The following is a 26,420-nucleotide window of genomic DNA, read 5'->3' on the forward strand; positions in this document are numbered from 1 at the left end:
AAAATCGGCAAGTTATCTGTAAATACCTAAAAAAAAAATAACAGGAAGTGACCCAAATGCAACAGGAAGTGACTTGGAATTGAAGCTAAATCAACAGGAAATGACCAAAAATCAGCAAGTGACCTGAAGATAGCCCAAAATCAACAGGAAGTGACCTGTATATGCCCTGGAATTAATAGGAAGTGACCCAAAAACAACAGGAAGTGACCTGTATATGACCTGGAATTAACGGAAGTGACCGAAAAGCAACAGAAAGTGACATGTATATGCCCTACAAATAACAGGAAGTTACCCAAAACAAAAGAGGAAATGACCTTTAAACACGCAAACGTCAACAGGAAGTGACCCCAAAATCAATAGGAAGTGACCTGGAATTGAACCTAGAATTATCAGGAAGTGACCCAAAAGCAACAGGAAGTGACCTGTATATGCCCGACAATTTACAGGAAGTTACCCAAAAGCAACAGGAAGTGACCTGTATATGCCCTACAATTAACAGGAAGTTACCCAAAATCAAGAGTAAATAACCTTTAAACGCGCAAAGGTCAACAGGAAGTGACCCCAAAATCAACAGGAAGTGACCTGGAATTGAAGCTAAATCAACAGGAAGTGACCTTTAATTGCACAAAGGCCAACAGGAAGTGACCCAAAATCAGCAAGTGACCTGTTAAAAAAACATATCAACAGGAAGTGACCTGTAAATGCGCAAACGTCAACAGGAACTGCGCAAAAATCGGCAAGTAATCTCTAAATACCCCAAAAATTAACAGGAAGTGACTTGCAATTGAAGCTAAATCAACAGGAAATGACCAAAAATCAGCAAGTGACCTGAAGATAGCCCAAAATCAACAGGAAGTGACCTGAAATTGAAGCTAAAACAATTGGAAGTGACCTGTAAATGCCCCAAAATCAACGGGAAGTGACCAAAAATCAATAAGCTGTAAATATCCCCAAATAAACAGGAAGTGACCCGAATTCAACAGGAAGTGACTTGTTAATGACCAAAATCAACAGGAAGTGACCTGAAATTGAAGCTAAGACAATTGGAAGTGACCTGGAAATGCCCCAAAATCAACAGGAAGTGACCCAAAATCAATAAGTGATCTGTGAATATCCCCAAATAAACAGGAAGTGACCCGAATTCAACAGGAAGTGACTTGTTAATGACCAAAATCAACAGGAAGTGACTCGTAAATGCTCTCAAAATCAACAGGAAGTAGTTCTTGTCGTGTTGGAAATTCTAGTATGGTGACAACTTGAGCTAATGTAGCCGTTTCTTGCAAATGGCTAACCTAAACCCTAACTTGTACAAACAGTTAACTATTAAACAACAGCGACCCTTCTGAATTGTTGCCATTACCTGGTTTTGAGACTTGCGTAACATGGCGCAGAAAGTACTGGAACTCAGACCTGCACATTTCATTGGAGGAAGAAACAAAACAAATAAGTGAGTCCAAATAGTACTCGCATGGGATTAGTGTGTAGTTTGGGAGTTCTCCAATGTTAGTCGAATCCCAGTTGCGTAACAAATCTCAATCTTGGTTTCCAAATTAAAAGCAGCATCTTGTAGCTTTTGCTTGCTTGATAGCAAACACATGACAAAACCTCAAATGGCTTTTAATGAAAGAATTCTAGCGTTGCGTCCAAATGCACATCTGCCTCTGGTTGCTCAACTCATGTTCACGGGGTGTTGGAGACGTATTCATTTTACGTAACATCATGACTAGTGTATAGCTGATACTAGTATCGGAAGGAGGGGGCAATATGGCACTAAAATGCAGAAGAAACAATCCCCCGATACTGCGCAATAGGTACTTTTGGAGATTTAGTTTCCAACTGTCTGTTGTCCTTCCCAAGATGGCCACCGAAGAAGAAAACGACGAGAAAGAACGCGGTAAAGGTAGAAAAATTAGCTGAAAGACTTGGAATATTTACTTGTAAGATTTAAGGAAAATGCTATTTTAAATGGTGGCAAATAACGCTAATACCGGCCAAAATTGAATGCTTTATTAATACTGAAACACACGCGCACATATGTAAGGATGTTAGCTTAGTTAGAAGGAGGAAAAATAGGAAAAGGCAAGCTACCGAACTTGTGTAGTCTCTTAGCAAAAGTGGTTAGCACATGAGCTAAACTAACATACAGTACTAATCTTGTATAATAGCGTTGACTGCAGGGCTGCAGCTATCGAATATTTTAGTAGTCGATTAATCGGTGAACTAGTTCGAGTAATCAGATAAGAAACATGAAAAATTAAAGTACCTGAGCTGAGCCTCAAATGGTATATATATATATATTTTTTAAATGAGGATCTATGTACAACAAAAGAACAACTGGCTAACTTACATAGAAAAAGTCTGCTTGCTTAAATGCTATCAAATGCTAAAATTTTATTGACAATGCTCTTAAACGGTTCAGACACATATTCCCACAAAAATTGGCTAAATTATGAATGCATTAAAAAGCATAAGCTCAAACAAAAACTTAGCTTATTTTGGTCTTAACAGGGAGCAGTTGGATTCAGCTATGTGAAAAGAGGCAGACCAGAGGGCAGAGTATCCACCCTAATCAATAAAACTAAATGCAAACACTTTAAAAATAAACCATTACAACGCCATTTTAAGTAAACGAATACTCGAAGCAACAAAATTTAATTTGAATATTTTTTTGTCTAATCCAATACTCGAGTTAATCGATTAATCGTTGCAGCACTTGTTGAGTGTTAGTCTTTAATAACTAATAGGAGCTAGAAATTAACATTTTATGAACGCTGACATTGACATACGCATCTATAAAGATGTAGCTTTGTTAGAAGGAGGGAAAATGGGGAAAAGTAGGCTAGCAAACTTGTGTAGTGTAATAGCAATAGTGATTAGTACATTAGCTTAGCTCATGTGGTATAACGTCATTGACTGTGGACTCACACAAGTTTGTATTAGTCTTCAATAACTGTAATGCCTGACAGAAATGAATGTTTTATGAACACTGACATTGATGTTAGCTTCTATAAAGATGTTAGCTTAGTTAGAAGGAGGGAAAACTGGAAAAAGCAAGCTACCGAACTTGTATAGTCTCTTAGCAAAAGTGGCGAGCACATGAGCTAAACTAACATACTAATCTGGTATAATGGCGTTGACTGTTAGTCTTAAACATCTAATAGAAGCCAGAAATGAACATTTTATGAACGCTGACATTGACATTCGCATCTATAAAGATGTTAGCTTTGTTAGAAGGTGGGAAAATGGGGAAAAGTAGGCTAGCAAACTTGTGTAGTTTAATAGCAATAGTGATTAGTACATTAGCTTAGCTCATGTAGTGTAATGGCATTGACTCAGCACTCACACAAGTTTGTGTTGGTTCTTTAATAACCCATACCAGCCAGCAGTGGACGTTTGATGAACACTGATATTGACATGAGCATTTAAAAAGATATTAGCTTAGTTAGAAGGAGGGAACACTGGAAAAATTAGGCTAGCAAACTTGTGCAGTCTCATAGCAAAACTGATTAGTACATTAGCTTAGCTCATATCGTGTAATGGCATTGGCTGTTCACGCACACAAGTTTGTATTAGTCTTTAATAACTGCCAGAAGTGAACGTTTTATGAATATTGAAAATGACGTGAGCATTTACAAAGATGTTAGGTTAGTTAGAAGGAGGGAAAATGGAAAAAGCAAGCTACCGAACTTGTGTAGTCTCTTAGCAAAAGTGGTTAGCGCATGAGCTAAACTAACCTACACATGTGGTATAATAGCGTTGGCTGTGCACTCACAAAGTTTGTATTAGTCTTTAATAACTGTAATACCAGCCAGAATTAAACGTTTTATGAACACTAACATTGACGAGCGAATCTATTATAAAGATGTTAGATTGAAGTGAAAATGGGGAAAAGTAAGCTAGCGAACTGGTGTTGTCTCTTAGCAAAGGTGATTAGTATGGTAGCTCAGCTCATGTGGTATAACGTCTTTGACTGTGGACTCACACAATTTTGTATTAGTCTTTAATAACTGTAATACCTGACAGAAATGAACATTTTATGAACACTGACATTGATGTTAGCGTCTATAAAGATGTTAGCTTAGGAGGAGGGAAAACTGGATAAAGCAGGCTAGCGATTCGCAAACTTTTGTAGCCTCCTAAGCATTAGCTTAGCTTGTGTGGTATAATGGCATTGACTTTGGACTCAAATTTGTATTAGTCTTAAATAACTATGACCAGCCAAAACTTAACATTTTTTTAACATTGATGTGAGCATCTATAAAGATGTTCGCTTAGTTAGAAGGAGGGAAAACTGGAAAATGTAAGCTAGCGAACTTGTGCAGTCTGCGAGCAAAAGTGGTTTGGACATGAGCGAAACTAATGTACTAATATGGTATAAAAGCTCATGTGGTATGAAGACATTGACTGTGTACTCACAAAGTTTGCATTATTCCTTAATAACTGTAATACCAGCCAAAATTGAACGTTTTATGAACACTAACATTGACGTTAGTATTTGTAAAGATGTTATTTTAGTTAGAAGGAGGGCAAACTGGAAAACGCAGTCTCGCGAACATGTGCAATCGTATAGCAAAAGGGGTTAGCACATGAGCTAAGATAAGCTAAAGTACTAATATGGTATAATAGTGTTGACTGTGCACTCACAAAGTTTGTATTAGTCTTTAATAACTGTAATAACAGCCAGAAATAAAAATTTTATGACCACTAACATTGGTGTGAGAATCTATCAAGATGTTAGCAGGAGGGAAACTTTGGAAAAGTAAGCTAGTGAACATGTGCTGTCTCCAGCAAAGGTGATTACTATGTTAGCTTAGCTCATGTGGTATAATGGAATTGACTGTGCACTCACAAACTTTGTTTTAGTCCTTAATGACTGTAATACCAGCCAGAAATGAACATTTTATACACTGATATTGATGTTAGCGTCTGTAAAGATGTTAGCGTCATTAGGAGGAGGGAAACTGGAAAAAGCAGTCTTGAGAACTTTTGTAGTCTCATAGCAAAAGTGATTAGTATGTTACCTCAGGTTTAGCTCATGTGGTATAATAGTGTTTACTGTGCACTCACAAAGTTTCTATTCGTCTTTAATAACTGTAAAACCAGCCAGAATTAAATGTTTTATGAACACTAATATTGACGTGGGAATCTATAAAGATGTTAGCTTGGTTAGAAGGATGGAAAAATTGGGGAAAAATACATTAGCGAACGTGTGCAGTCTCCTAGCAAAAGTGGTTAGCACATGAGCTAAACTAATTTGCTAGCATGGGATAATAGCGTTGACTTTGCACTCACAACGTTTGTTTTATGAACACTAACATTGACGTGACAATCTATAAAGATGTTAGCTTAGTTAGAAGGAGGGAAAATGGGGAAAAACGTTGACTTGCAAACTTGTGTAGTCTCCAAGCAAAGGTGATAAGTATGTTAGCTTAGCTCATGTGGTATAATGCCATTGACTGTGCACTCATAAACTTTGTATTAGTCTTCAATAACTGTAATACCAGCCAGAAATTAATGTTTTATGAACACTGATATTGATGTGAGCATTTTCAAAGATGTTAGCTTAGAAGGAGAAGAAATGGGGAAAAATAGGCTAGCGAACTTGTGTGGTCTCCTAGCAAAAGTGGTTAGTACATGAGCACTATTAACGTACTAATTACCTTGGTCTTTCCAAGGGAAAGAACAAGGTTATGTTGTTGTACAACTTTATTGTACTTTTTATTATTACCTTGGTCTTTCCAAGGGAAAGAACAAGGTTATGTTGTTGTACAACTTTATTGTACTTTTTATTATTACCTTGGTCTTTCCTATGGAAAGAACAAGGTATTGTTATTCTGCAACTTTATTCGCCTTATTATTATTATTATTACCTTGGTCTTTCCTATGGAAAGAACAAGGTATTGTTATTCTGCAACTTTATTCGCCTTATTATTATTACCTTGGTCTTTCCAAAGGAAAGAACAAGGTTATGTTATTCTACAACTTTATTATTATTACCTTGGTCTTTCTGAAAGAAAGAACAAGGTATTGTTATTGTGCAACTTTATTACCTTGGTCTTTCCAAGGGAAAGAACAAGGTTATGTTGTTGTACAACTTTATTGTACTTTTTATTATTATTACCTTGGTCTTTCTGAAAGAAAGAACAAGGTATTGTTATTGTGCAACTTTATTGTACTTATTATTTATTCATCTTATTCTCCGCGTTTTTTTGAGCCAACGCACAGCCCAAACCGTAGCACCGATCGGCACAGTTCAAGTATCGGCACGACCGGAATTTTCGCGTGACGATGGGAATTTTTCAAACCGCCACGAAAAATTTTCCGTTCGCCCGTAAACGGCAATTTTCCGAAAAACAAAAAAAGTTTCAAAATGTATCTAGTCCTACAATTTTTGACCAAATCACATAATTTGGGCATCAAAAATTCCGGGACGGTGAGGGGCATAAAAGTTGTATACAGAATTTGGCAAAAATTTACGGTTCCCCGGAAATTTGCCAAAAACTTTCCTATTCATTTTGAATGGAAAAAAAACGCGCGCTTCACAGCCCGAACCGTTAGACCGATCGGCACCGTTCAAGTATCGGCACGACCGGAATTTTCGCGTGACACAGGAAACTTTACAAATGGCCCCGAAAATTTTTCCGTTCGTCCGTAAACGGCAATTTTCCGTGAAAAAAAAAAAAGTTTCAAAATGTATCTAGTCCTACAATTTTTGACCAAATCACATAATTTGGGCATCAAAAATTCCGGGACGGTGAGGGGCATAAAAGTTGTATACAGAATTTGGAAAAAAATTACGCTTCCTCGGAAATTTGCCAAAAACTATCCCATTCATTTCGAATGGGAAAAGTCCCATTCACTTCCAATGGGATTTCCAATGGAATTTACATTGCATTGATGCCATTGACGGCCATGCATGTCGAATCTACTGATGCCAATGTACTTGGATTCAATTGACTATATGAATGTCGATGCCATTGACGGCCATGGACGTCCAAAATTTTTCCCATTCATTTTCAATGGGGAAAAAACAAAATTTCCCCAAATCAACAGAAAATGACCAGATATCAATAGGACGTGTCCCCCAAACTTCCCCAATTCCATTGACGCTTATGAAGGGTGCCGCCATTGACTTCCATGGACGTCCAAAATTTTTCCCATTCATTTTCAATGGGGAAAAAACTACATTTCTCCAAATCAACAGAAAATGACCAGATATCAATAGGACGTATATCCCAAACGTCCCCAATTCCATTGACGCTTATGGGGGGTGCTGCCATTGACGTCCATGGACGTCCAAAATTTTACCCATTCATTTTCAATGGGAAATTTTTTTTTTTCCCCAAATCAACAGAAAATGACTAGATATCAATAGGACCTGTCCCCCAAATGTCCCCGATTGCATTGCTGCTTATGGAGGGTGATGCCATTGACGTCCAGGGACGTCCAAACTTCCCATTCATTTCCAATGGCATTTCTTCATGTTTGTTCATTCTATTGATGCCAATGTACTTGGATTCCATTGACGCTTATGTAAGTTGATACCATTGACGTCCATGGACGTCCAAAATTTTTCCCATTCATTTTCAATGGGAAATTTTTTTTTTTCCCCAAATCAACAGAAAATGACTAGATATCATTAGGACGTGTCCCCCAAATGTCCCCGATTGCATTGCCGCTTATGGGGGGTGATGCCATTGACGTCCATGGACGTCCAAACTTCCCATTCATTTCCAAAGGCATTTCTTCATGTTTGTTCATTCTATTGATGCCAATGTACTTGGATTCCATTGACGCTTATGTAAGTTGATACCATTGACGTCCATGGACGTCCAAAATTTTTCCCATTCATTTTCAATGGGATTTTTTTTTTTTTCCCAAATCAACAGAAAATGACTAGATATCATTAGGACGTGTCCCCCAAATGTCCCCGATTGCATTGCCGCTTATGGAGGGTGATGCCATTGACGTTCATGGACGTCCAAACTTCCCATTCATTTCCAATGGCATTTCTTCATGTTTGTTCATTTTATTGATGCCAATGTACTTGGATTCCATTGACGCTTATGTAAGTTGATACCATTGACGTCCATGGACGTCCAAAATTTTTCCCATTCATTTTCAATGGGAAATTTTTTTTTTTTTCCCAAATCAACAGAAAATGACTAGATATCAATAGAACGTGTCCCCCAAACTTCCCCGATTCCATTAACAATTATGGAGGGTGCTGCCATTGACGGACATGGACGTCCAATTCTCCCAATCTTTTCTCATGGCTTTTACTTTGTTTAGTGCCATTGACTGGCATTATGGTCCATTCTATTGATAGACCTGAGTGGGGCTAAGATCTGTATCTCCACAGAGGAAAGACCAAGGTGTGTAATTTCTCCCGAAATTGCAGTTTCTAGTTATTATTATTATTATTATTCAATAATTGTCGACGTTTTTTTCGGCGCGCCGCGCAGCCCGAACCGTACCTCCGATCGGTACCGTTCAAGTATCGGCACGACCGGAATTTTCGCGCGACGATGGGAATTTTTCAAAAGGCCCCGAAAAATTTTCCGTTCGCCCGTAAACGGCAATTTTCCGGAAAAAAAAAAAAGTTTCAAAATGTATCTAGTCCTACAATTTTGGACCAAATCACATAATTTGGGCATCAAAAATTCCAGGACATTGAGGGGCATAAAAGTTGTATACAGAATTTGGCAAAACTTTACGGTTCCCCGGAAATTTGCCAAAAACTTTCCTATTCATTTTGAATGGAAAAAAAACGCGCGCTTCACAGCCCGAACCGTTAGACCGATCGGCACCGTTCAAGTATCGGCACGACCGGAATTTTCGCGTGACACAGGAAATTTTACAAATGGCCCCGAAAATGTTTCCGTTCGTCCGCAAACGGCAATTTTCCGTGAAAAAAAAAAAAGTTTCAAAATGTATCTAGTCCTACAATTTTTGACCAAATCACATAATTTGGGCATCAAAAATTCCGGGACGGTGAGGGGCATAAAAGTTGTATACAGAATTTGGAAAAAATTTACGGTTCCCCGGATATTTGCCAAAAACTATCCCATTCATTTCTAATGGGAAAAGTTCCCATTCACTTTCAATAGGATTTCCAATGGACTTTACATTGCATTGCCATTGACGGCCATGCATGTCGAATCTATTGATGCCAATGTTCTTGGATTCAATTGACTATATGGATATCGATGCCATTGACGGCCATGGACGTCCAAAATTTTTCCCATTCATTTTCAATGGGAATTTTTTTTTTTTCCCCAAATCAACAGAAAATGACTAGATATCAATAGGACGTGTCCCCCAAATGTCCCCGATTGCATTGCTGCTTATGGAGGGTGATGCCATTGACGTTCATGGACGTCCAAACTTCCCATTCATTTCCAATGGCATTTCTTCATGTTTGTTCATTCTATTGATGCCAATGTACTTGGTATCCATTGACGCTTATGTAAGTTGATACCATTGACGTCCATGGACGTCCAAAATTTTTCCCATTCATTTTCAATGGGAATTTTTTTTTTTTCCCCAAATCAACAAAAAATGACCAGATATCAATAGGACGTGTCCCCCAAACTTCCCCAATTCCATTGACGCTTATGGAGGGTGCCGCCATTGACGGCTATGGAAGTCCAAATTTCCCATTCATTTCTAATGGCATTTAATTATGTTTTTTCATTCTATTGATGCCGATGTACTTGGATTCCATTGACGCCTATGTAAGTTGATACCATTGACGTGCATGGACGTCCAAAAATTTTCCCATTCATTTTCAATGGGAATTTTTTTTTTTTTTCCCAAATCAACAAAAAATGACCAGATATCAATAGGACGTGTCCCCCCAAACTTCTCCAATTCTATTGAGGCTCATGAGTGGTGCCGCCATTGACGTCCACGGACGTCCAATTCTCCCAATCATTTCTAATGGCTTTTACTTTGTTTAGTGCCAATGACTGGCATTATGATCCATTCTATTGATAGACCTGAGTGGGGCTAAGATCTGTATCTCCACAGAGGAAAGACCAAGGTGTGTAATTTCTCCCGAAATTGCAGTTTCTAGTTGTACTTATTATTTATTCATCTTATTCTCCGCGTTTTTTTGAGCCAACGCACAGCCCAAACCGTAGCACCGATCGGCACAGTTCAAGTATCGGCACGACCGGAATTTTCGCGTGACGATGGGAATTTTTCAAACCGCCACGAAAAATTTTCCGTTCGCCCGTAAACGGCAATTTTCCGAAAAATAAAAAAAGTTTCAAAATGTATCTAGTCCTACAATTTTTGACCAAATCACATAATTTGGCCATCAAAAATTCCGGGACGGTGAGGGGCATAAAAGTTGTATACAGAATTTGGCAAAAATTTACGGTTCCCCGGAAATTTGCCAAAAACTTTCCTATTCATTTTGAATGGAAAAAAAACGCGCGCTTCACAGCCCGAACCGTTAGACCGATCGGCACCGTTCAAGTATCGGCACGACCGGAATTTTCGCGTGACACAGGAAACTTTACAAATGGCCCCGCAAATTTTTCCGTTCGTCCGTAAACGGCAATTTTCCGTGAAAAAAAAAAAAGTTTCAAAATGTATCTAGTCCTACAATTTTTGACCAAATCAAATAATTTGGGCATCAAAAATTCCGGGACGGTGAGGGGCATAAAAGTTGTATACAGAATTTGGAAAAAAATTACGCTTCCTCGGAAATTTGCCAAAAACTATCCCATTCATTTCGAATGGGAAAAGTCCCATTCACTTCCAATGGGATTTCCAATGGAATTTACATTGCATTGATGCCATTGACGGCCATGCATGTCGAATCTACTGATGCCAATGTACTTGGATTCAATTGACTATATAGATGTCGATGCCATTGACTGCCATGGACGTCCAAAATTTTTCCCATTCATTTTCAATGGGGAAAAAACAAAATTACCCCAAATCAACAGAAAATGACCAGATATCAATAGGACGTGTCCCCCAAACTTCCCCAATTCCATTGACGCTTATGAAGGGTGCCGCCATTGACTTCCATGGACGTCCAAAATTTTTCCCATTCATTTTCAATGGGGAAAAAACTAAATTTCTCCAAATCAACAGAAAATGACCAGATATCAATAGGACGTATATCCCAAACGTCCCCAATTATATTGACGCTTATGGGGGGTGCTGCCATTGACGTCCATGGACGTCCAAAATTTTACCCATTCATTTTCAATGGGAATTTTTTTTTTTTCCCCAAATCAACAGAAAATGACTAGATATCAATAGGACCTGTCCCCCAAATGTCCCCGATTGCATTGCTGCTTATGGAGGGTGATGCCATTGACGTCCAGGGACGTCCAAACTTCCCATTCATTACCAATGGCATTTCTTCATGTTTGTTCATTCTTTTGATGCTAATGTACTTGGATTCCATTGACGCTTATGTAAGTTGATACCATTGACGTCCATGGACGTCCAAAATTTTACCCATTCATTTTCAATGGGATTTTTTTTTTTTTCCCCAAATCAACAGAAAATGACTAGATATCAATAGGACCTGTCCCCCAAATGACCCCGATTGCATTGCTGCTTATGGAGGGGGATGCCATTGACGTCCAGGGACGTCCAAACTTCCCATTCATTTCCAATGGCATTTCTTCATGTTTGTTCATTCTTTTGATGCCAATGTACTTGGATTCCATTGACGCTTATGTAAGTTGATACCATTGACGTCCATGGACGTCCAAAATTTTTCCCATTCATTTTCAATGGGAATTTTTTTTTTTTCCCAAATCAACAGAAAATGACTAGATATCATTAGGACGTGTCCCCCAAATGTCCCCGATTGCATTGCCGCTTATGGGGGGTGATGCCATTGACGTCCATGGACGTCCAAACTTCCCATTCATTTCCAAAGGCATTTCTTCATGTTTGTTCATTCTATTGATGCCAATGTACTTGGATTCCATTGACGCTTATGTAAGTTGATACCATTGACGTCCATGGACGTCCAAAATTTTTCCCATTCATTTTCAATGGGAATTTTTTTTTTTTTTCCCAAATCAACAGAAAATGACTAGATATCATTAGGACGTGTCCCCCAAACTTCCCCGATTCCATTAACAATTATGAAAGGTGCCGCCATTGACGTCCATGGACGTCCAATTCTCCCATTCATTTCTAACGGCTTTTACTTTGTTTTTTGCCAATGACTGGCATTATGATCCATTCTATTGATAGACCTAAGTGGGGCTAAGATCTGTATCTCCACAGAGGAAAGACCAAGGTGTGTAATTTCTCCCGAAATTGCAGTTTCTAGTTATTATTATTATTATTATTATTATGCAATGGTTTCTCCGCGTTTTTTCGGCGCGCCGCACAGCCCGAACCGTACCACCGATCGGCACCGTTCAAGTATCGACACGACCGGAATTTTCGCACGACGATGGGAATTTTTCAAACGACCCCGAAAATTTTTCCGTTCACCCGTAAACGGCGATTTTCCGATTTTTAAAAAAATTTTCAAAACGCTACTTGTCCTACAATTTTTGACCAAATCACATAATTTGGACATCAAAAATTCCGGGACGGTGGGGGGCATAAAGATTGTATACAGAATTTGGAAAAGATTTACGGTTCCCCGGATATTTGCCAAAAACTATCCCATTCATTTCTAAAGGGAAAATTTCCCATTCATTTCAATGGGATTCCAATGGAATTTACATTACATTGATGCCATTGACTGCCATGCATGTCGAATCTATTGATGCCAATGTACTTGGATTCAATTGACTATATGGATGTCGATGCCATTGACGGCCATGGACGTCCAAAATTTTTCCCATTCATTTTCAATGGGGAAAAAACTACATTTCCCCAAATCAACAGAAAATGACCAGATATCAATAGGACGTGTCCCCCAAACGTCCCCAACTCCATTGAGGCTTATAGGGGGTGCTGCCATTGTCGTCCATGGACGTCCAAAATTTTTCCCATTCATTTTCAATGGGGAAAAAACTAAATTTCCCCAAATCAACAGAAAATGACCAGATATTAATAGGACGTATACCCCAAACGTCCCCAACTCCATTGACGCTTATGGGGGGTGCTGCCATTGACGTCCATGGACGTCCAAAAATTTTCCCATTCATTTTCAATGGGAAATTTTTTTTTTCCCCAAATCAACAGAAAATGACTAGATATCATTAGGACGTGTCCCCCAAATGTCCCCGATTGCATTGCCGCTTATGGAGGGTGATTCCATTGACGTCCATGGACGTCCAAACTTCCCATTCATTTCCAATGGCATTTCTTCATGTTTGTTCATTCTATTGATGCCAATGTACTTGGATTCCATTGACGCCTATGTAAGTTGATACCATTGACGTCCATGGACGTCCAAAATTTTTCCCATTCATTTTCAATGGGAAATTTTTTTTTTCCCCAGATCAACAGAAAATGACTAGATATCATTAGGACGTGTCCCCCAAATGTCCCCGATTGCATTGCCGCTTATGGAGGGTGATGCCATTGACGTCCATGGACGTCCAAACTTCCCATTCATTTCCAATGGCATTTCTTCATGTTTGTTCATTCTATTGATTTCAATGTACTTGGATTCCATTGACGCTTATGTAAGTTGATACCATTGACGTCCATGGACGTCCAAAATTTTTCCCATTCATTTTCAATGGGAATTTTTTTTTTTCCCCAAATCAACAGAAAATGACTAGATATCATTAGGACGTTTCCCCCAAATGTCCCCGATTGCATTGCCGCTTATGGAGGGTGATGCCATTGACGTCCATGGACGTACAAACTTCCCATTCATTTCCAATGGCATTTCTTCATGTTTGTTCATTCTATTGATGCCAATGTACTTGGATTCCATTGACGCTTATGTAAGTTGACACCATTGACGTCCATGGACGTCCAAAATTTTTCCCATTCATTTTCAATGGGAATTTTTTTTTTTTTTCCAAATCAACAAAAAATGACTCGATATCATTAGGACGTGTCCCCCAAATGTCCCCGATTGCTTTGCCGCTTATGGAGGGTGATGCCATTGACGTCCATGGACGTCCAAAATTTTACCCATTCATTTTCAATGGGAAATTTTTTTTTTTCACCAAATCAACAGAAAATGACTAGATATCAATAGGACCTGACCCCCAAATGTCCCCGATTGCATTGCTGCTTATTGAGGGTGATGCCATTGACGTCCAGGGACGTCCAAACTTCCCATTCATTTCCAATGGCATTTCCTCATGTTTGTTCATTCTTTTGATGCCAATGTAATTGGATTCCATTGACGCTTATGTAAGTTGATACCATTGACGTCCATGGACGTCCAAAATTTTTCCCATTCCTTTTCAATGGGAAATTTTTTTTTTTCCCCAAATAAACAGAAAATGACTAGATATCATTAGGACGTATCCCCCAAATGTCCCCGATTGCATTGCCGCTTATGGGGGGGTGATGCCATTGACGTCCATGGACGTCCAAACTTCCCATTCATTTCCAAAGGCATTTCTTCATGTTTGTTCATTCTATTGATGCCAATGTACTTGGATTCCATTGACGCTTATGTAAGTTGATACCATTGACGTCCATGGACGTCCAAAATTTTTCCCATTCATTTTCAATGGGATTTTTTTTTTTTTTTCCCAAATCAACAGAAAATGACTAGTTATCATTAGGACGTGTCCCCCAAATGTCCCCGATTGCATTGCCGCTTATGGAGGGTGATGCCATTGACGTCCAGGGACGTCCAAACTTCCCATTCATATCCAATGGCATTTCTTCATGTTTGTTCATTCTTTTGATGCCAATGTACTTGGATTCCATTGACGGTTATGTAAGTTGATACCATTGACGTCCATGGACGTCCAAAATTTTTCCCATTCATTTTCAATGGGAATTTTTTTTTTTTCCCCAAATCAACATAAAATGACTAGATATCATTAGGGCGTGTCCCCCAAATGTCCCCGATTGCATTGCTGCTTATGGAGGGTGATGCCATTGACGTCCACGGACGTCCAAACTTCCCATTAATTTCCAATGGCATTTCTTCATGTTTTTTCATTCTATTGATGCCAATGTACTTGGATTCCATTGACGCTTATGTAAGTTGATACCATTGACGTCCATGGACGTCCAAAATTTTTCCCATTCATTTTCAATGGGAATTTTTTTTTTTTTTCCCAAATCAACAGAAAATGACTAGATATCATTAGGACGTGTCCCCCAAACTTCCCCGATTCCATTAACAATTATGAAAGGTGCCGCCATTGACGTCCATGGACGTCCAATTCTCCCATTCATTTCTAACGGCTTTTACTTTGTTTTTTGCCAATGACTGGCATTATGATCCATTCTATTGATAGACCTGAGTGGGGCTAAGATCTGTATCTCCACAGAGGAAAGACCAAGGTGTGTAATTTCTCCCGAAATTGCAGTTTCTAGTTATTTATTATATCTTCATCTTATTCTCCGCGTTTTTTCGGCGCGCCGCGCAGCCCGAACCGTACCTCCGATCGGCACCGTTGAAGTATCGGCACGACCGGATTTTTCGCGCGACGCAGGGACTTTTTCAAAATCCCCCGAAAAATTTTCCGTTCGCCCGTAAACGGCAATTTTCCGAAAAAAAAAAAAAGTTAAAAAATGTATCTAGTCCTACAATTTTTGACCAAATCACATAATTTGGGTATCAAAAATTCCGGGACGATGAGGGGCATAAAAGTTGTATACAGAATTTGGCAAAAATTTACGGTTCCCCGGAAATTTGCCAAAAACTTTCCTATTCATTTTGAATGAAAAAAAAACGCACGCTGCACAGCCCGAACCGTTTGACCGATCGGCACCGTTCAAATATCGGCACGACCGGAATTTTCGCGCAACGATGGGAATTTTTCAAACGGACCCGAAAAATTTTCCCTTCGCCCGTAAACGGCAATTTTCCGGAAAAAAAAAAAAGTTTCAAAATGTATCTAGTCCTACAATTTTTGACCAAATCACACAATTTGGGCATCAAAAATTCCGGGACGGTGAGGGGCATAAAAGTTGTATACAGAATTTGGAAAAAAATTACGCTTCCTCGGAAATTTGCCAAAAACTATCCCATTCATTTCGAATGGGAAAAGTCCCATTCACTTCCAATGGGATTTCCAATGGAATTTACATTGCATTGATGCCATTGACGGCCATGCATGTCGAATCTACTGATGCCAATGTACTTGGATTCAATTGACTATATGGATGTCGATGCCATTGACTGCCATGGACGTCCAAAATTTTTCCCATTCATTTTCAATGGGGAAAAAACAAAATTACCCCAAATCAACAGAAAATGACCAGATATCAATAGGACGTGTCCCCCAAACTTCCCCAATTCCATTGACGCTTATGAAGGGTGCCGCCATTGACTTACATGGACGTCCAAAATTTTTCCCATTCATTTTCAAAGGGGAAAAAACTAAATTTCTCCAAATCAACAGAAAATGACCAGATATCAATAGGACGTATATCCCAAACGTCCCCAATTCCATTGACGCTTATGGGGGGTGCTGCCATTGACGTCCATGGACGTCCAAAATTTTACCCATTCATTTTCAATGGGAAATTTTTTTTTTTCCCCAAATCAACAGAAAATGACTAGATATCAATAGGACCTGTCCCCCAAATGTCCCCGATTGCATTGCTGCTTATGGAGGGTGATGCCATTGACGTCCAGGGACGTCCAAACTTCCCATTCATTTCCAATGGCATTTCTTCATGTTTGTTCATTCTTTTGATGCCAATGTACTTGGATTCCATTGACGCTTATGTAAGTTGATACCATTGACGTCCATGGACGTCCAAAATTTTTCCCATTCATTTTCAATGGGAATTTTTTTTTTTTCCCCAAATCAACAGAAAATGACTAGATATCATTAGGACGTGTCCCCCAAATGTCCCCGATTGCATTACCGCTTATGGGGGGTGATGCCATTGACGTCCATGGACGTCCAAACTTCCCAATCATTTCCAAAGCCATTTCTTCATGTTTGTTCATTTTATTGATGCCAATGTACTTGGATTCCATTGACGCTTATGTAAGTTGATACCATTGACGTCCATGGACGTCCAAAATTTTTCCCATTCATTTTCAATGGGATTTTTTTTTTTTTTCCCAAATCAACAGAAAATGACTAGATATCATTAGGACGTTTCCCCCAAATGTGCCCGATTGCATTGCTGCTTATGGAGGGTGATGCCATTGACGTCCACGGACGTCCAAACTTCCCATTAATTTCCAATGGCATTTCTTCATGTTTGTTCATTCTATTGATGCCAATGTACTTGGATTCCATTGACGCTTATGTAAGTTGATACCATTGACGTCCATGGACGTCCAAAATTTTTCCCATTCATTTTCAATGGGATTTTTTTTTTTTTCCCCAAATCAACAGAAAATGACTAGATATCAATAGGACGTGTCCCCCAAATGTCCCCAATTGCATTGCTGCTTATGGAGGGTGATGCCATTGACGTCCACGGACGTCCAAACTTCCCATTAATTCCAATGGCATTTCTTCATGTTTGTTCATTTTATTGATGCCAATGTACTTGGATTCCATTGACGCTTATGTAAGTTGATACCATTGACGTCCATGGACGTCCAAAAATTTTCCCATTCATTTTCAATGGGAATTTTTTTTTTTTTTCCCACATCAACAGAAAATGACTAGATATCATTAGGACGTGTCCCCCAAACTTCCCCGATTCCATTAACAATTATGAAAGGTGCCGCCATTGACGTCCATGGACGTCCAATTCTCCCATTCATTTCTAATGGCTTTTACTTTGTTTTGTGCCAATGACTGGCATTATGATCCATTCTATTGATAGACCTGAGTGGGGCTAAGATCTGTACCTCCACAGAGGAAAGACCAAGGTGTGTAATTTCTCCCGAAATTGCAGTTTCTAGTTATATCATCAAATTATTCTCCGCGTTTTTTCGGCGCGCCGCGCAGCCCGAACCGTACCACCGATCGGCACCATTCAAGTATTGACACGACCGGATTTTTCGCGCGACGCAGGGACTTTTTCAAAATCCCCCGAAAAATTTTCCGTTCGCCCGTAAATGGCAATTTTCCGAAAAAAATAAAAAGTTAAAAAATGTATCTAGTCCTACAATTTTTGACCAAATCACATAATTTGGGTATCAAAAATTCCGGGACGATGAGGGGCATAAAAGTTGTATACAGAATTTGGCAAAAATTTACGGTTCCCCGGAAATTTGCCAAAAACTTTCCTATTCATTTTGAATGAAAAAAAAACGCACGCTGCACAGCCCGAACCGTTTGACCGATCGGCACCGTTCAAATATCAGCACGACCGGAATTTTCGCGCAACGATGGGAATTTTTCAAACGGACCCGAAAATGTTTCCCTTCGCCCGTAAACGGCAATTTTCCGGGAAAAAAAAAAAGTTTCAAAATGTATCTAGTCCTACAATTTTTGACCAAATCACACAATTTGGGCATCAAAAATTCCGGGACGGTGAGGGGCATAAAAGTTGTATACAGAATTTGGAAAAAAATTACGCTTCCTCGGAAATTTGCCAAAAACTATCCCATTCATTTCGAATGGGAAAAGTCCCATTCACTTCCAATGGGATTTCCAATGGAATTTACATTGCATTGATGCCATTGACGGCCATGCATGTCGAATCTACTGATGCCAATGTACTTGGATTCAATTGACTATATGGATGTCGATGCCATTGACTGCCATGGACGTCCAAAATTTTTCCCATTCATTTTCAATGGGGGAAAAAACAAAATTACCCCAAATCAACAGAAAATGACCAGATATCAATAGGACGTGTCCCCCAAACTTCCCCAATTCCATTGACGCTTATGAAGGGTGCTGCCATTGACTTACATGGACGTCCAAAATTTTTCCCATTCATTTTCAATGGGGAAAAAACTAAATTTCTCCAAATCAACAGAAAATGACCAGATATCAATAGGACGTATATCCCAAACGTCCCCAATTCCATTGACGCTTATGGGGGGTGCTGCCATTGACATCCATGGACGTCCAAAATTTTACCCATTCATTTTCAATGGGAATTTTTTTTTTTTCCTCAAATCAACAGAAAATGACTAGATATCAATAGGACCTGTCCCCCAAATGTCCCCGATTGCATTGCTGCTTATGGAGGGTGATGCCATTGACGTCCACGGACGTCCAAACTTCCCATTAATTTCCAATGGCATTTCTTCATGTTTGTTCATTCTATTGATGCCAATGTACTTGGATTCCATTGACGCTTATGTAAATTGATACCATTGACGTCCATGGACGTCCAAAATTTTTCCCATTCATTTTCAATGGGAATTTTTTTTTTTTTCCCCAAATCAACAGAAAATGACTAGATATCAATAGGACGTTTCCCCCAAATGTGCCCGATTGCATTGCTGCTTATGGAGGGTGATGCCATTGACGTCCACGGACGTCCAAACTTCCCATTAATTTCCAATGGCATTTCTTCATGTTTGTTCATTCTATTGATGCCAATGTACTTGGATTCCATTGACGCTTATGTAAGTTGATACCATTGACGTCCATGGACGTCCAAAATTTTTCCCATTCATTTTCAATGGGAATTTTTTTTTTTTCCCCAAATCAACAGAAAATGACTAGATATCATTAGGACGTGTCCCCCAAATGTCCCCGATTGCATTGCCGCTTATGGGGGGTGATGCCATTGACGTCCATGGACGTCCAAACTTCCCATTCATTTCCAAAGGCATTTCTTCATGTTTGTTCATTCTATTGATGCCAATGTACTTGGATTCCATTGACGCTTATGTAAGTTGATACCATTGACGTCCATGGACGTCCAAAATTTTTCCCATTCATTTTCAATGGGATTTTTTTTTTTTTCCCAAATCAACAGAAAATGACTAGATATCATTAGGACGTGTCCCCCAAATGTCCCCGATTGCATTGCCGCTTATGGAGGGTGATGCCATTGACGTTCATGGACGTCCAAACTTCCCATTCATTTCCAATGGCATTTCTTCATGTTTGTTCATTTTATTGATGCCAATGTACTTGGATTCCATTGACGCTTATGTAAGTTGATACCATTGACGTCCATGGACGTCCAAAATTTTTCCCATTCATTTTCAATGGGAATTTTTTTTTTTTTCCCAAATCAACAGAAAATGACTAGATATCAATAGGACGTGTCCCCCAAACTTCCCCGATTCCATTAACAATTATGGAGGGTGCTGCCATTGACGGACATGGACGTCCAATTCTCCCAATCTTTTCTAATGGCTTTAACTTTGTTTAGTGCCAATGACTGGCATTATGGTCCATTCTATTGATAGACCTGAGTGGGGCTAAGATTTGTATCTCCACAGAGGAAAGACCAAGGTGTGTAATTTCTCCCGAAATTGCAGTTTCTAGTTCTTCTTATTATTATAGTCGTTTTTTTCGGCGCGCCGCGCAGCCCAAACCGTAGCACCAATCGGCACCGTTGAAGTATCGGCACGACCGAATTTTTCGCGTGACGATGGGAATTTTTCAAACCGCCACGAAAAATTTTCCGTTCGCCCGTAAACGGCAATTTTCCGAAAAAATAAAAAAGTTTCAAAATGTATCTAGTCCTACAATTTTTGACCAAATCACATAATTTGGATATCAAAAATTCCGGGACGGTGAGGGGCATAAAAGTTATATACAGAATTTGGCAAAAATTTACGGTTCCCCGGAAATTTGCCAAAAACTTTCCTATTCATTTTGAATGAAAAAAAAACGCACGCTGCACAGCCCGAACCGTTTGACCGATCGGCACCGTTCAAATATCGGCACGACCGGAATTTTCGCGCGACGATGGGAATTTTTCAAACGGACCCGAAAAATTTTCCCTTCGCCCGTAAACGGCAATTTTCCGGAAAAAAAAAAAAAGTTTCAAAATGTATCTAGTCCTACAATTTTTGACCAAATCACATAATTTGGGCATCAAAAACTCCGGGACGGTGAGGGGCATAAAAGTTGTATACAGAATTTGGAAAAAAATTACGCTTCCTCGGAAATTTGCCAAAAACTATCCCATTCATTTCGAATGGGAAAAGTCCCATTCACTTCCAATGGGATTTCCAATGGAATTTACATTGCATTGATGCCATTGACGGCCATGCATGTCGAATCTACTGATGCCAATGTACTTGGATTCAATTGACTATATGGATGTCGATGCCATTGACTGCCATGGACGTCCAAAATTTTTCCCATTCATTTTCAATGGGGAAAAAACAAAATTACCCCAAATCAACAGAAAATGACCAGATATCAATAGGACGTGTCCCCCAAACTTCCCCAATTCCATTGACGCTTATGAAGGGTGCCGCCATTGACTTACATGGACGTCCAAAATTTTTCCCATTCATTTTCAATGGGGAAAAAACTACATTTCTCCAAATCAACAGAAAATGACCAGATATCAATAGGACGTATATCCCAAACGTCCCCAATTCCATTGACGCTTATGGGGGGTGCTGCCATTGACGTCCATGGACGTCCAAAATTTTACCCATTCATTTTCAATGGGAAATTTTTTTTTTCCCCAAATCAACAGAAAATGACTAGATATCAATAGGACCTGTCCCCCAAATGTCCCCGATTGCATTGCTGCTTATGGAGGGTGATGCCATTGACGTCCAGGGACGTCCAAACTTCCCATTCATTTCCAATGGCATTTCTTCATGTTTGTTCATTCTTTTGATGCCAATGTACTTGGATTCCATTGACGCTTATGTAAGTTGATACCATTGATGTCCATGGACGTCCAAAATTTTTCCCATTCATTTTCAATGGGAATTTTTTTTTTTCCCCAAATCAACAGAAAATGACTAGATATCAATAGGACGTTTCCCCCAAATGTGCCCGATTGCATTGCTGCTTATGGAGGGTGATGCCATTGACGTCCACGGACGTCCAAACTTCCCATTAATTTCCAATGGCATTTCTTCATGTTTGTTCATTCTATTGATGCCAATGTACTTGGATTCCATTGACGCTTATGTAAGTTGATACCATTGACGTCCATGGACGTCCAAAATTTTTCCCATTCATTTTCAATGGGAATTTTTTTTTTTTCCCCAAATCAACAGAAAATGACTAGATATCATTAGGACGTGTCCCCCAAATGTCCCCGATTGCATTGCCGCTTATGGGGGGTGATTCCATTGACGTCCATGGACGTCCAAACTTCCCATTCATTTCCAAAGGCATTTCTTCATGTTTGTTCATTCTATTGATGCCAATGTACTTGGATTCCATTGACGCTTATGTAAGTTGATACCATTGACGTCCATGTACGTCCAAAATTTTTCCCATTCATTTTCAATGGGATTTTTTTTTTTTTCCCAAATCAACAGAAAATGACTAGATATCATTAGGACGTGTCCCCCAAATGTCCCCGATTGCATTGCCGCTTATGGAGGGTGATGCCATTGACGTTCATGGACGTCCAAACTTCCCATTCATTTCCAATGGCATTTCTTCATGTTTGTTCATTTTATTGATGCCAATGTACTTGGATTCCATTGACGCTTATGTAAGTTGATACCATTGACGTCCATGGACGTCCAAAATTTTTCCCATTCATTTTCAATGGGAATTTTTTTTTTTTTCCAAATCAACAGAAAATGACTAGATATCAATAGGACGTGTCCCCCAAACTTCCCCGATTCCATTGACGCTTATGAAGGGCGCCGCCATTGACGGCCATGGACGTCCAAATTTCCCATTCATTTCTAATGGCATTTAATTGTTTTTTCATTCTATTGATGCCAATGTACTTTGATTCCATTGACGCCTATGTAAGTTGATACCATTGACGTCCATGGACGTCCAAAATTTTTCCCATTTATTTTCAATGGGAATTTTTTTTTTTTCCCAAATCAACAAAAAATGACCAGATATCAATAGGACGTGTCCCCCAAACTTCCCCAATTCCATTGATGCTTATGAAGGGTGCCGCCATTGACGGCCATGGACGTCCAATTCTCCCAATCTTTTCTAATGGCTTTTACTTTGTTTAGTGCCATTGACTGGCATTATGGTCCATTCTATTGATAGACCTGAGTGGGGCTAAGATCTGTATCTCCACAGAGGAAAGACCAAGGTGTGTAATTTCTCCCGAAATTGCAGTTTCTAGTTCTTCTTATTATTATAGTCGTTTTTTTCGGCGCGCCGCGCAGCCCAAACCATAGCACCGATCGGCACCGTTGAAGTATCGGAACGACCGGATTTTTCGCGTGACGATGGGAATTTTTCAAACCGCCACGAAAAATTTTCCGTTCGCCCGTAAACGGCAATTTTCCGAAAAAATAAAAAAGTTTCAAAATGTATCTAGTCCTACAATTTTGGACCAAATCACATAATTTGGATATCAAAAATTCCGGGACGGTGAGGGGCATAAAAGTTATATACAGAATTTGGCAAAAATTTACGGTTCCCCGGAAATTTGCCAAAAACTGTCCTATTCATTTTGAATGAAAAAAAAACGCACGCTGCACAGCCCGAACCGTTTGACCGATCGGCACCGTTCAAATATCGGCACAACCGGAATTTTCGCGCGACGATGGGAATTTTTCAAACGGACCCGAAAAATTTTCCCTTCGCCCGTAAACGGCAATTTTCCGGAAAAAAAAAAAAAGTTTCAAAATGTATCTAGTCCTACAATTTTTGACCAAATCACACAATTTGGGCATCAAAAATTCCGGGACGGTGAGGGGCATAAAAGTTGTATACAGAATTTGGAAAAAAATTACGCTTCCTCGGAAATTTGCCAAAAACTATCCCATTCATTTCGAATGGGAAAAGTCCCATTCACTTCCAATGGGATTTCCAATGGAATTTACATTGCATTGATGCCATTGACGGCCATGCATGTCGAATCTACTGATGCCAATGTACTTGGATTCAATTGACTATATGGATGTCGATGCCATTGACTGCCATGGACGTCCAAAATTTTTCCCATTCATTTTCAATGGGGAAAAAACAAAATTACCCCAAATCAACAGAAAATGACCAGATATCAATAGGACGTGTCCCCCAAACTTCCCCAATTCCATTGACGCTTATGAAGGGTGCCGCCATTGACTTACATGGACGTCCAAAATTTTTCCCATTCATTTTCAATGGGGAAAAAACTAAATTTCTCCAAATCAACAGAAAATGACCAGATATCAATAGGACGTATATCCCAAACGTCCCCAATTCCATTGACGCTTATGGGGGGTGCTGCCATTGACGTCCATGGACGTCCAAAATTTTACCCATTCATTTTCAATGGGAATTTTTTTTTTTTCCCCCAAATCAACAGAAAATGACTAGATATCAATAGGACGTGTCCCCCAAATGTCCCCGATTGCATTGCTGCTTATGGAGGGTGATGCCATTGACGTCCAGGGACGTCCAAACTTCCCATTCATTTCCAATGGCATTTCTTCATGTTTGTTCATTCTTTTGATGCCAATGTACTTGGATTCCATTGACGCTTAAGTAAGTTGATACCATTGACGTCCATGGACGTCCAAAATTTTTCCCATTCATTTTCAATGGGAAATTTTTTTTTTCCCCCAAATCAACAGAAAATGACTAGATATCATTAGGACGTGTCCCCCAAATGTCCCCGATTGCATTGCCGCTTACGGGGGGTGATGCCATTGACGTCCATGGACGTCCAAACTTCCCAATCATTTCCAAAGGCATTTCTTCATGTTTGTTCATTCTATTGATGCCAATGTACTTGGATTCCATTGACGCTTATGTAAGTTGATACCATTGACGTCCATGGACGTCCAAAATTTTTCCCATTCATTTTCAATGGGATTTTTTTTTTTTCCCAAATCAACAGAAAATGACTAGATATCATTAGGACGTGTCCCCCAAATGTCCCCGATTGCATTGCCGCTTATGGAGGGTGATGCCATTGACGTTCATGGACGTCCAAACTTCCCATTCATTTCCTATGGCATTTCTTCATGTTTCTTAATTTTATTGATGCCAATGTACTTGGATTCCATTGACGCTTATGTAAGTTGATACCATTGACGTCCATGGACGTCCAAAATTTTTCCCATTCATTTTCAATGGGAAAATTTTTTTTTTTCCCAAATCAAGAGAAAATGACTAGATATCATTAGGACGTGTCCCCCAAACTTCCCCGATTCCATTAACAATTGTGAAAGGTGCCGCCATTGACGTCCATGGACGTCCAATTCTCCCATTCATTTCTAACGGCTTTTACTTTGTTTTTTGCCAATGACTGGCATTATGATCCATTCTATTGATAGACCTGAGTGGGGCTAAGATCTGTATCTCCACAGAGGAAAGACCAAGGTGTGTAATTTCTCCCGAAATTGCAGTTTCTAGTGGTAAAATAGCGTTAACTGTGCACTCAAAAAGTTTGTATCAGTCTTTAATAACTAATACCAGCCAGAATTAAACAATTTATGAACATTAACATTGACGTGAGCATTTATAAAGATGTTAGCTTTGTTAAAAGGAGGGAAAATGAGGGAGAGTAGGCTCGCAAACTTGTGTAGTCCCCTAGCAAAGGTGATTAGTATGTTAGCTTAGCTCATGTGGTATAATGGCTTTGACTGTGCACTCACACAAGTCTTTAATAACTCCAAGAAATTAACATTTTATGAACACTGACATCGACATTAGCGTCTATTAAGATGTTAGCTTCATTAGAAGGAGGGAAAACTGGAAAAAGCAGGCTTGAGAACTTGTGTAGTCTCCTAGCAAAAGTGATTAGTATGTTACCTTATGTTTAGCTCATGTAATATAAGTGTTTACTGTGCATTTACAAAGTTTGTATTAGTCTCTAATAATTGTAATAAATTGTTTAAATGTTTTATGAACACTAATATTGATGTGACAATCTATAAAGTTATAATACATAATAATTAGGGCTGTCAAACTTAAAAATTTTAAGTTAATTATAGCTTCAAAATTAATCGTAATTAATTGCAATTCAAACCATCTATAAAATATGCCATATTTTTCTGTAAATTATTGTTGGAATGGAAAGATAAGACACAAGATGGATATATACATTCAACATATGGTACATATGTACTGTATTTGTTTATTATAACAATAAATCAACAAGATGGCATTAACATTAACATTCTGTTAAAGCGATCCATGGCTCAAAAGACTTGTAGTTCTTAAAAGATAAATGTTAGTACAAGTTCTAGAAATTTTATATTAAAACCCCTCTTAATGTTTTTGTTTTAATAAAATTTGTAAAATTTTCTATCAAAAAATAAACTAGTAGCCCGCCATTGTTGATGTCAATAATTACACAATGCTCATGAGTGCTGAAGCCCATAAAATCAG

General features: G+C 39.1%; 1 protein-coding gene across 1 annotated transcript in view; it reads right to left on the bottom strand.

Moving 5' to 3' along the window:
- The window catches only part of zgc:153031, a 34,684-nt gene that overhangs the window by 6,017 nt on the left and 2,247 nt on the right, over positions 1 to 26,420 (bottom strand). Inside the window, exon 2 of the mRNA XM_057837317.1 lies at positions 1,361 to 1,410. Within this exon, the coding sequence (XP_057693300.1) occupies positions 1,361 to 1,410 (50 nt within the window). The remainder of the gene's footprint in view (positions 1 to 1,360; positions 1,411 to 26,420) is intronic.

Source organism: Corythoichthys intestinalis, chromosome 5 (assembly GCF_030265065.1).
Source record: "Corythoichthys intestinalis isolate RoL2023-P3 chromosome 5, ASM3026506v1, whole genome shotgun sequence".
Classification (NCBI taxonomy): domain Eukaryota; kingdom Metazoa; phylum Chordata; class Actinopteri; order Syngnathiformes; family Syngnathidae; genus Corythoichthys; species Corythoichthys intestinalis.